Source organism: Pygocentrus nattereri, chromosome 13 (assembly GCF_015220715.1).
Source record: "Pygocentrus nattereri isolate fPygNat1 chromosome 13, fPygNat1.pri, whole genome shotgun sequence".
Lineage (NCBI taxonomy): Eukaryota > Metazoa > Chordata > Actinopteri > Characiformes > Serrasalmidae > Pygocentrus > Pygocentrus nattereri.
In genome coordinates this window covers 22,658,089-22,670,826 of record NC_051223.1, presented here as the reverse complement: position 1 = coordinate 22,670,826, position 12,738 = coordinate 22,658,089, and the positions used below count along the sequence as shown (strand labels likewise).

Genomic DNA, 12,738 nt, shown 5'->3' with positions numbered 1-12,738 from the left:
TGGAAGTGCATTTGCATGAGATCTGTTTCTGGCAGCTGTATGTTACAATTGTGACTCAATATTTGAAATAATTATTTTCACAAAACTTGACTTAGCATCTCAAAATATTGATACTATCTTCAAATTTTGACTTGGTTTCTTTAAAAAAAAAACTATTTCAATAAAGCTAGTCATTATTCTGGGACAGTCGAGATAAATAAAGATTGTAAGAAAATTAGTATTTAGACTATTTAGAGATTCTAAGTTGAAATATGCATGACATACTGCTGTTAGAAACCTATGGGGAAAACATATAAAGTCAAATATGCCGATATGTTTAGCTTCAAAAGCAAACAAAAAGAATGGAAGTATAAAAGTGGTCGGTGAGCTGAATCAAAAGATCTACAGCTCAGATCTGCAGAGGTCAGTGGAAGGTTAGTCTGCTGGCCAGTCAGATCAACAAGCTTAGCTAGCGAACTCTCTTACTGTGAGAACAGGCCCACAACGAGACAACGATTGTGGGCTTTTACTGCACTTTTAAGTCGAAGCTAAACCTCACGGGCCTTTATAATGATTTTAAGTAGGTTATATGATTAATGACAACTGTCAACCAGCAATATACGCTCTGTGCTGACCATGCTCGTCACTCTCTAGTCAGTTTAAGGGCATTTAGCTATCAGAAAGAAGGGAAGCATGGAGGAAACAGTGACCTGTTGCGTTTTAGCTTCTGCGACCTGACGGACCTCAGACACACGGAGGAAACCTAACTCTGCAAATGTAAGTCAATCGAAAATAGTCGCACCCAAAAGTAGAGCATTAAAGAAAACGTCGACAGAAGTGATCTCGACACCACTCACTCACTCACTCACTCACCGACTCCATCTTCTGATTTCAGCACCATTGTTGACAGCGCTCTGGATCAACGGCCGAGCAAACCTGCAGTGTTGACCACGTAAAAGCTCTTCAAACTCTCAGAGACTCCTGGGGTTGGTACTCTACACTTTATCCTCACTGGACACGTTTCAAACGTCAAGAGGAAAGTCGCTTCAGAACAACACTGCAACACGGTCTCAGGAACAGCCTAAAGCTGATATGCGGCGCTGCCATGCCATGCTGTGCGGGAGGGGGAGGAGCTTCACCGCCAGCTAATTTAGAGCAGCCAATCACACCCTGTGGTTAAACGTCTCTTTCGAGCACATGCGCAGTAAGGAGCAGTGCCACAGATGCACCACTGTTCAAAAGCTTGGAACCGGTATTTTCAGTAGGAAACAAACTAGTTCAATGTTCCAGATACTTTAGAGGCTAATGACAAGCTCGTGTTGCATGACTACAGGTATATTTAAAGGATTTGCAATGATGCTGATATAACATTAAGTTTAGTGATACTTTATTAATCCCACAAACAGGGAAATTCCACCTCAGCATTTAAGTAAAACACCACATACACACTAGTGAATAGACACACACACACTAGGGAGCAGTGAGCACACTTGCCTGGAGCGGTGGGCAGCCCTATCCAGAGCACCCAGTGAGCAATTGGGGGTTAGGTGTCTTGCTCAAGGACATGTCAGTCATGTGCTGCCGGCCCTGGGGATCGAACCACCAATCTTCCGGTCACAGGGTTAGTTCCCTAACCGCCAGCCCATGACTGCCCCCAATTCCAGACAAGCATGTCTTTTTTTGTCAGTTATTTCAGCAGATAACAGTCAAGATGTAGGTTTATTTTTATAATTTGATTTCTAAATTGATTATATAATTATAATCCAGTCCTTAGGAACCAACAGGTAAGCCCTAGTTTTTCAAATATGATTCATCATGAACTTATTCAGCAATGAGGAGGTTAAAAAAAATCCATCACATGGTAAAATCTGAAAATACAAAAGAAGTCCACAAATAGTTGGTTTTTGTGGGGCGCTGCCATGACGTAGACAAAATCACAGTACAAGAACAGCTGGAAAATAAACAAACCAGAACTTAAAAGAAAGTCTCATGACCAGAAATGACTGGTTTGCGTTGGAATCGACCATAAATAAAAAGACTGAGCCTTTTATGACAGAATTTTCCAAAACGGAACATATGTAAAGACAGAGAGGACTTTCGTTCCCTCAGGATATGATGGAAGATGAAAACATTGCCCTTCAGCTACTGCTAGAAATGGGCTCTTGTTTTCTTTCCCTGCTCTTAAGCAGCATGACCTCTGGATCTAAACCATGACTAATACCTGATTATGCCCTAAATAGGCTAAAACAGCACAAATAGAATACATTCTCTGTGACTCAATTACATCTGTAGGATCAATAAGAGTCAAATATGGAACCAGATGAACACAGCACATGTTTCAGATGTGGGCAAAAAGATACTTGACAGCATTTGGCGTTACAAATGGTAAAATCCTCTGCATACTGTCATCTCAAAACCTCATAACTGCAATTAAAAAAATGTTCATCTGCCTTTTACATTGTGTGAACGCTTCATGATGAATGAACTAATAGAAATACTTTGAATAAAATCTGAGTAAATTAAAACTTAAATTATTTTGAATGAAATATTAGTGAAACTAAGTTAACAGATCATCTATAGGGAACAAACACGGCAGTTTTCTGAAAATTTCTGTACATTTTCTGTGTTTAACATTTTACCATTGTCAGCAAACAAACTGTGTGTATTAAAATGTGCAGTGTTTTCTCAACCTTTTTTCACCTAGAAATTCAACAAAACGTGTAACTTGACTGGGGTGTCCAAAATTTTACATAGAACTACATGTAATCATTATAGTTAAAAACAACATCAGCAATGCTGCTGTGCACTGTAAGCATATGGGTTATCTGTTGTAGTTATTCCTCTTGAGCATTTGGTTAACATACACTGCCAGCCAAAAGTTTGGGTACACCTGCTCGCAGAAAAGCTTCCTTTATGTTTTACTATTTTCCACATTTTGGAGTTAAAACATCAAAACTATGAATACACATACTGAATCATTCATGGCCCAAAACGTGTTAAACAGGACAAACCATCTTGTATTATAGATTATTTTAGTCCCCATAGCCTTGATGGAGCTTTAGATATTCATATGATCATTGTCTGAAGCAGCTTCATGAGGAGCCACCTGAGATGATTTCCAACAGGACTGAATGCATTTATGTTTATTTGTAATTATTTGTAATAATTAATACAGTGTATATAAGAACGTATGAACACATTCATACCATATTGCAATGCATTAATAAGGCATCATAAACATGACTATAATATAAAAATGTTACACTTTATAGCCATGCTAATCATGCCCTATGCTTTTTAAGTACTGTTCATAACAATTTATATGCCATGGCATTAAAAAATGCATAGTCTCTCTTTACTTCACACTCTGCAAGCAAGACTTCTTTGGCACTGAAAATATCACGTTATCAACTCTACTTATAATGCATTATGTTAACATAAACATGGCTATAAAGTGTAATTCATTTTTACAAATATTTGAAGCCAAATTTATAATGCCTTATGAATGCATTTTAATATGTTATTAAATTGTATATAGATCATAGATATGATATTCATAGAAAGTTTAATTTGCATTTAGACATACAGTCGTTTGCAAAAGTTTGAACACTGATGGTCAATATACATGTTTTGTTGATTTTGGTTAACAGCTTTACAACAAGCTTAAATATGGAATTATCTGCATATTTTAGTGCACAATTTCAATGTATTTCTTTCAAAATATAAAAAAATAAAAATATAAAAATGTAAAATTTTCCCCAAATTCAGTAAATAAACAGTAGTTATGCTTTAAAATGTGCAGAAGTGAGTTCTCTTAGAAAACCTCACTCAGAAAATCAAGAAAATGTAATCTGATTAGGGGTTCCCAAACTTTTGCATATGCATGTAAGACAGTAGATCAGAATGTCTTTATGTAATTATGAAATTATGTTTTGACAGGTTGTGTACAATAAATTGTAGGTGTTCATAAATGCACAAAAGCAAATACTGTAACCAGGTGGCAGCAGAAGGAACATCATACTGGAGCACTGATATGCACTGACATCCAGTGGACAAACTTAATATTACATATTTAACCCATCATATTTTCTTTCTTGTACTACTTACTATGTCTAATTAGTTAGAGGTTAGATGTTAGATTGCAAAGAGTTAAATATGTCTAAATGTCAGAAGTGCTGTTTGCAGGCCAATAATCAGAGAGAGGAAACTGTGCTTTATCCCTGAGTTAGAGCTCGTTGTCATGGCAATAAGTGTTACTATGTTCTTTGCTTAAACTAGAATTTTAATTAACGTGGACAGAGTTTGTGTGCTGACCAAAACACAATCACATGAACACACCCACACACACAGACACACACACAATACACAGCACACAGATACACACCCACACATGCACAAACACACACAAGTACACATTGTATAAATGAGTAATATTATTTGAAACATACAGTCCTCAGAAACACCCTAACACACGCATACACTCATATGCACATGAATACACACAACCATGCAGACTTAACGAACAAACAGACTGCATAACGAACAAAACCTATAAGCAACAAAACTAAAATAACTACAGGCACCAACAGAAATGTCATGAGTATATCAAACAGCTTTGTTACCATGGAGCTCACTGGAGCTCTGAATTATTCTCAATCTGAAACTGTCTTCTAAATAAAAAAGCTTATTTATGCACCCCGCAAATGTAACACAATTTTCCTTCATTATGCTACCCATGTTAAGATTACAGGAAATGGATTTAGACTCATCAAACCACATTTTTCTCTCATTTACAAGAACACGACATTACATTTCAATCCCAAAATGAAAATAAAATTATATCAGTAAAAGGAAATTCAGCACTACTTTTGAAGAGTCTTTGGACATTAATCTTCCATAGTTACACAACGTGCTCTCTAAGAGAAGTCGATTTCATGGCCATTCTATAAAGAACAGCAACAGGACAGCTAAGGAAGCAGAGCGCTGCTCCTCCTTGAAATAAAATGGGTTGATCGATGAAATTACTGTCCAAGCAATTTTAATAGACTCTCTTCTGCCGCTCACTTATAGAAGCACTTTGTCCAAACACTGTATAAGAGGTCATCTGTGGTTCTCTCGCAAACTTAGATGTGTGTGTGTGAGAACAACAGGCCACCATTTACTAAAACAGTTACATACATGTGCACACACACATTTGCCACCTGCTCACAGATACAAACACATGTAAAATTACATGTATAATAGATATAAGATATAGATTATACTAATAAACCGCAAGGCAGCACTGTAGGCAGTGGAGCAGGGTCTTTAGATACAGGTATTTCCAAACTCATCGTTAGCATTTGTGTAATTAGAATAAGGCATCAAACAAAAGAAATGTTAAAGTTTCTATCATTTTAATTATTAGGCATGAAGCCCCTGAGGGGTGGCTAAAAATGACAATTCAAGTCATAGAAAACACTGCTGGGAAAAATAGTGACACTTTGCATTCAAGACACTGTGTTATTGATAACAATTTTAATATTTTCTCTTTGGATACATCCTTAAGATTGGGCAAACTTGGGTGACCAAACTTGGGAAACACTGACACTTGCCTACTTCACCCTACCTCAACCTAGTTTAAAGTGATATTTTAGTGAAAATTCAATGAAAATGTTAATTCAAATTTCCTCCTAATCATTAATAATTCATAAATAATAGAGAAGAATGCTACTGAGAGGGGGATTTGCAGTGGATTTGCAGTGCCCCAGATTTCTTTAGTTCATTATCAAAGTACAATCAATAACACCAGCAAAACAAGCTGCGGGCCAAATGCTAGATTACCTGAATACTTGACATGGTTTAAGGCCAGTGTCTGCTGATTTAGGTTTAGGTATGCATTTTGCACAATGCTAACTGGGGAGGTGTCAACCTTGTAGCTCCAGTGCAAAACTAAAGATGCAAACTTCTGACAAACATGTCTTGATTGACTGACTTGGTGTGAGGGAAAAATTTCATTATTAAGCAAACTATCACTTTAATACTCCATGATTCCTATAGAAAATAAGCTAGAGCACAGTCTCTCATGAGCAAAGAACAAGTTTTGTAATGGTCTTCTATCACGTTAAACTTTATACAGTGCTTACACTGAAACACTGCAGACACCTCAGAGAGTGCTAAAAGACAACTACAGCGCATCAAACTAGAATAGAAAAACTAATGTCGTCTCTCTTCCCCCACTTTAGTTTCAGCAACATAAGCACCTGATTGAAAATGCAATCCTTCCCTCAGGCCCAGAGAGCTGAATCTGGATTCAAAACCAGCAGGGACAAAAACAACAGCGTTCATCCAGAGAAAATGGGCCAAAAGCATCAATCAAAAACCAAAATAACAAAATAACTGACCACCTGGGAAAATCTAATCTGCTTCGTCCAATTTTCGGAGTAATTTTTCTGGTCACCTCATAGCTTTTAACAGCCCCTCTTCCTCTCTACAGCAACTACTCATTTATCAGCACATGAGGGCCTCTGGTGCTGAGTGTGTAGAAAGCAGAGATGCTGCAAACTTCACATGTTTACTTCAGGGCAGTGGCATTAATAATATATCTGTGGTAATTAAGGAAAGCAGTCAATAATTAATACTCATCAGGGTGACTTTCTGGAGGAGTGACTAAGGAGGAAGAAGTGGGGACCTTCTCAAAGTCACTCCCATTCACACTCCTGCAGGGCCTGTGCCTGTTAGTGTTTGTACATTGTAACAAATTGGATAAATTGACATAATCCAGTGTTTTTTCCCTTGTGAATAGAGATGCCACTGATTTGATATCAGGTATCAAGTATCGGACCGATGTCAGTGGAAATTACTGGACTGGATATTGCACGGAAAACCAAGATGAATCTGATCTGATCCTATAATTGATATCCTGAAACAGCACATTGTGGGATGTATTATTCTGTGCACTGCTTTTAAATGACAAAATGAGCTGCATCAGAATAGGGCTGGGCGATAAAGCGATAACGATAATTATGGCGTTATAATTTTCCTCGATAGAGCTATAAAAAAGGTTCAATAAATTTTCTATATAATACAACATTCTCACACTTCTCCGTTCTAGCGAAAGCCCTGGTAGCATTTTTTTACTGCAAGGAAAGCTACACTACTCTGCTGTCGCCAGGAGTGGGTGCACTACCGAGTTTATCAACATGATTAGAGAGGGAGGGGAGTGGAGTGAAATGAGTCTTTAGGAACATCTGAAACATGGAGTTATACATTCCCTGTTTGAGTGGAGTGACCGGCAATCTGTTCTTCTGTGACTGACTGTGGGTGACGAGATAAGTGCGGTAACTGTACTGTCCTACAGTGAACTCACCTCTTTCCATACATCCTAACAAGTTTTAGCAGCATTAAATCACGTTTGATACAACTACAGCACTGTCACAACACTCAGACATATTTATAGTTGAAGTGTACTTATGATGAAAATTACAGACCTCTCTCCTCTTTCTAAATAGGAGAACTTGCACAATCAGTGGCTGACTAAATACTTTTTTGCACCACTGTATTTAGCACTTGTAACAGGACAGGTGAGCACTTGTCACCAGACAGCTAAAAATAATATTTTCTTTCTTAAATTATGAATATAAAAAAAACAACGGCCATGCTTTTCCAGCGGGTAAAAACAGCTAATCAGAAACTTTCTCCCACTGTCCCATGACAGATTTGTCAAATGTTCCATTGTTTTGTGAGTGTTTGTTATGTTCTGACCATAAAGGATATTTTTTAAAACAGCAATTAACCACCCAGCAGCAAAAATCAGCCTTCAAACTTGAAAGAAATAATGATTTGACATTTATTGTGGTATGTATTGATATCAAACAATATGAATTTTGTTTATCGTGATAACATTATTGGCCATATCACCCAGCTCTACATCAGAATGTGTTTCATCACTGTCAGACAAAAAGCTCATATCTCTACAATGGTAGCACTCTAGAAAGGGAAAAACATCCTAGATTTCAATGGAAAAGATTATTTCCAATTTATATCGTTCCAGTCATCAGGAAACATTCACAAAAATGTAATGACCAACTGGCATTTTCAAACTGAAAAAAAGATGAAAACAGCAGCCAAATTATTACTTTCAAATAATTTAATTTTACCATATTGTATCCTGAGTTCACAAGAGCATGAACACAAGTGAATATCAGACTGGTAAATAGTTTCCAATTTTCACCACTGATGTTCATTCAGAGCAAAAGTGGCTAGATATTCCAACTCTTCCATGATTGTAACCTGTGGCTCCCATACCACAGCCTTACACCTTGCTTCAATAGGAAATGTAGCGTTCGACTTTGCTGTTGCTTTTGTTTGTTTGTGGCTCGTTGATTTATTCATAGCTCTCCCTTGAGCACTAACCAGCATAGTCTACTGAATTTCCTCCAGCATCAGTGGTGTATCTAGCTTGTAAATGATACATCATGTTAAATTCACAGTATCGCAGTAACTGGAAGTAAGTGGTTTTATCAAGAGAGCCATCAGTGGAAATTCCCATTTAAAAACTGTGACTGAACAAGAGGACAACAGTTGCAGAGTCAGTCATAGCAACATTCAGGCAGCTGGGCTTCAGGATGGAACTACAGATGGTTCAAATAGCCAAACTAGGAAAATGCGTTGACGACATGAAAAAATGTATGCCGTTAATCATCCATCACGTTAAAATGTTATTGACACACTAACTTTTACACCAATGAAAGTAAAGTGAAACACTTTAATTAAAAATACCTCATTAAATTAGCATTTTTTAAAATAAATATTTATAGACCAGTAACATTATCAGCTGATACTTTTGATATTGCTATCTGTCTTGAAAATGAAAAAGCTTAATGGTTACTTGTGATTGTCTTACTTAGTACTTTGTACCTAGCATTATTAATGCTATGCATTTTTGATGCACAGTATAAGTAAAAAATATTTTGGATGTGCTTGTGGTGACAGTAAAATATGACAAAAGCTACAGTATGGAAATCCTCCAATAAGCATACCAAGAAAAGAATAAAAAATGACACCAGGTCCATTCTGGATGATTCTGGGAAGCCTGCACAGCTTTCTGTATTACCGTGTGTGTGTGAGAGAGAGAGAGAGAGAGAGAGAGAGAGAGAGAGAGAGAGAGAGAGAGAGAGATTCTGTGTACGTCGGGACAGACTAAGCCAACCCTGACACACTGAGTTTTCTGTTTCAGTTCTCTATGGCAAAACAGATGTGGGTCTTAATCAGAAGCACCAGCACCACTATCTGAATACATTTAAATATCAATGTCACCCTGATCACTATCAGGACTGCAGGAGCCATACCACTCCTTTATACCCACGTCTTTTCTGTCCTGATTATAGTGCTGAAAATGAGGCTTCATTTAGAAATCCACTCCCTGTTATTGTTGGAGATGAACAGCAGATTTGGAGGGGCAATCCAATGGATTATACAATGAATAAATATCACACATTAACAGTTTAGTTACAATCCACAACACAACATGCTTACAGTGCTTAAGTCAGAGTAACGTCTAAACGAAGCATGTCTTCCTTTTCTGCACATCGAGATGAAAAGAGCACTGATGCATAGTAAACGTTCATACTGTGACTGTCAAAATAAAACCTTTTTTTCCCTCCAAGTAAGATTTTCCCCAGCATTCACTGATTTCTATTGGTCCATTCATCATGTAATGTTCATGCAGTGTAAAGTTTGTGTTTTCAAATGAGCTAAAAATAAATAATTAAAAAACATAAAAAATTTACATTGAAATTGACATAATCATTCAATATGGCCAAAATTATGTGGACACCCTATTAATAACATCCTATTCCAAAACCATGATCATTAATATGGGGTTGGGCCCCCCCTTGTGGCTAAAACTGCCTCCACTCTTCTGGGAAGATTCCAGAGTGTGTCTGTGAGAAGTTTTTCCTTTTTCAGCCAAAAGAACTTTTGTGAGGTCAGACACTGATGTCAGATGAAAAGGTCTGGCTAACAAATGACATTCCAATTCATCTCAAAGGTGTTCAGTGGGGATGAGGTCAGGGCGCTACAAAACTCGTCAAACCGTGTCTAGACCTCATTTTGTACACAGGGGTACAGACTGTTACCAGAAAGTTGGAAGCATATAATTGCCAAAAATGTGTTTGTATGCTGTAACATTAATATTACCCTTAGCTGGAAGAAGGGGTCGAACCAAAACCCTGGAAAACAGCCCAGACCGTCTCTTCTCTACCAAACTTTACTGTTGCCACTTTGCATTCCGGTACGTAGTGTTATCCTGGCATCTGCCAAACTCAGATTTGCCCATGCGACTCACACCAGAGTCCAGTGTCAGCGTGCTTTACACCATTTCAGCCAACACTTAGTGATTTAAGGTTTGTGTGCCGCTGCTCCTTCATGAAAACCAATTTCGTGAAGCTTTCAATGTGCATTTCTTGTGCTGATGTTACTTTCAGAGAGTTTGTTACAGTGAGTGATGTAACAGAAAATAAGTGCTTTTTTACCCCCAGATGTCAGCACTCAGTGGCCACACTGTGAGATTGTACGGTCTCTTGTATGCTTTCACTTCACAATAATAGCATTTAAAATAATTCAGCAATCTAGCAGGGTAGAAATTTCACAAATTGTCTTGTGGCAAAGGTGGCATCCTATGACAGGGCAACATTTAAAATCAACAAGCTCAGCTGTTCTATTTGTCTATGGAGACTGCATAGCTATGTGCTTTTATACTCCTGTTAGCGATGGGTGAGGCAGAATCTCCTGGACTCAGCAATTTGGAGGAGTGTCCACCACGTATATTCAATAGTGTATGACACTGGCTAGACAAGCAGTCATCTGTAAAAATGTCAAGCTATCCCTTTAAATTTAGCTTGTTTCACCATTACCACTATAATTCAGTCACACTCAAGTCTCAGCCACAGTTCTGTGCACCACTACAACCACATCCTGTCTTCTAAAGCAATGTTGACTTGTTTTTGTTCCAAAAGTGTCTTTTGATTGCACTGCTGATTTAAACCATGTGCACATTAAATGTGCCCTGAGCCAGACTCCAAAATATAAAAATGTGACCTTGGAACCACCTCTGTGCCTTCAAATGGTCATATGAATAGGTTGTATTGAGCATATTTGATCAAGGCCAAGATCCATTCAAATATCTAAACTCAGGATTTGAGGTAGTATGTGAAGTTACTGAAAAGTGGAAAGTGCCAGAGAACACAAAAAGTAAGGGTGCTTTCATACCTACCTTGTTTGGTCTGGACCTTCTGACTTTGGGACCAAACCAAAATAACAGGTGTGAAAGGTGCTCTGGACCACGGTGGGGAACAAAGGACTAAAATTTGGTCAAATCAAAAGAGGTGGTGTCGGATCATGGTTTGGTTTGTTTGCAGTGTGAAAACACATTTTCAAAAAAGAACTGGAAAAGGTTGCCAAAGCTTGCACCTTATTCTCTGAGCAGATAAGAGACAGAGAGGATATGACAGGACGGGAGAGCAATGTCTCCTGAAGATAAAGAAACTGTGTATATAAATGTGTGCGATGCTGCCAGAAAAAGCACTGCGTTGGCAAATGAGAAGGACAGTTTTCCTTTTTATGACAAACTGGACAACATTCTAGGCATTCGCTCAACAAACTCACCCATTAAGGAAAAGGCTACCTGCCGAATTGACAAGACGCCAATATCAGACGCCACTCCTCTACAAACCAATCAATGTCAAGAACATGGAGACATAGACCACACTGGTAAATATATGTCATGCAAGGTTCTTCTACATTAACAAAATCACAGTCTTGGTCCAGACTTACAGGTGTGAAATAGGCTGCAACAAATGACTAATTTCATAGTCAAATAATCTGTCGATTACTGAAACAAATAATCGATTATTCAGATTATGAATGACTGCATTACCAAAATACTTTTATGGAGCTGTTAGCTTTAAATTTAGCTTGAGGTTAGTTCATGCATTTGCTAACTAACAATAAAGACAATAAAGATGAATAACTTTCAAGAATTCAGTTTTACTAAACTTTCCTGCCAATACAGAAGATAAAAAAACTCCAGTATATTTTTCCTCTCAAAATTTATAACCAAGGGTCTACAAAGTAGCAGCAATATAATATAAAAAACCAGTTTTCCTTTAATCAAGTAAATCAACAAAAATCAAATGTTAATTTAAATGTTAAATTCCACAACCACAGGAGGAATGTCGGCGTCTCTCTGTGCTCCTGTGAGAGTCTCGCTCTCCTCTGAGAGCAGCCACTCCCCGCTGCAGAGGAGGCGCGCTCTGATGGAGCGGATGGGGAAAGTGGCGAATGTTTGTGGCAAAATTCTCTATGAACAGTTCGATATTGAACGATTTTATGTGAACACTTCATTTCAACCATTTGTCCACCTAGCCCATATGCTCACGGACTACTTCCTTAACCTGTCCGCGAGTGGTGGCAAACGCAGGACAGAGACCTGTTTGTAGTCGCTCTCCTGAGTTAAGGTGACGATGCAGTGTTTAAAACTGTAAGCGTTATCAGGAACAGGGTCGCTGTGAATAACAGTTACTTGCTCCTCTGTTTCAGCTCCATTAACGATTCCAGAGAACAGCATTTTGAAGCGGAAATTGTTCCAGCTCAGCTCACAACATGATGTGAGACGGAATTTAACACTAACTAGCTCGATAGCACAACTGTCGAGGAGTCCCAAACCACATACTTCTGCACTTCGCATACTACACTAATGAGTGCACTTCTAATGGTATA

The 12,738-nt window shown here is 38.1% G+C and overlaps 1 protein-coding gene across 4 annotated transcripts in view; it reads right to left on the bottom strand.

The window, feature by feature from the left end:
* cyth1b (cytohesin 1b) overlaps nt 1-12,738 on the bottom strand; it is a 75,168-nt gene that overhangs the window by 30,386 nt on the left and 32,044 nt on the right. Inside the window, exon 1 of one of the 4 annotated variants that reach the window (XM_017696085.2) lies at nt 853-1,120. The exons of the other annotated variants lie outside the window; for them this stretch is intronic. Within the exon in view, the coding sequence (XP_017551574.1) occupies nt 853-880 (28 nt within the window). The 5' untranslated portion in view covers nt 881-1,120. Of the gene's footprint in view, nt 1-852; nt 1,121-12,738 lie in introns of those variants that run through there. 4 annotated transcript variants of the gene reach the window in all.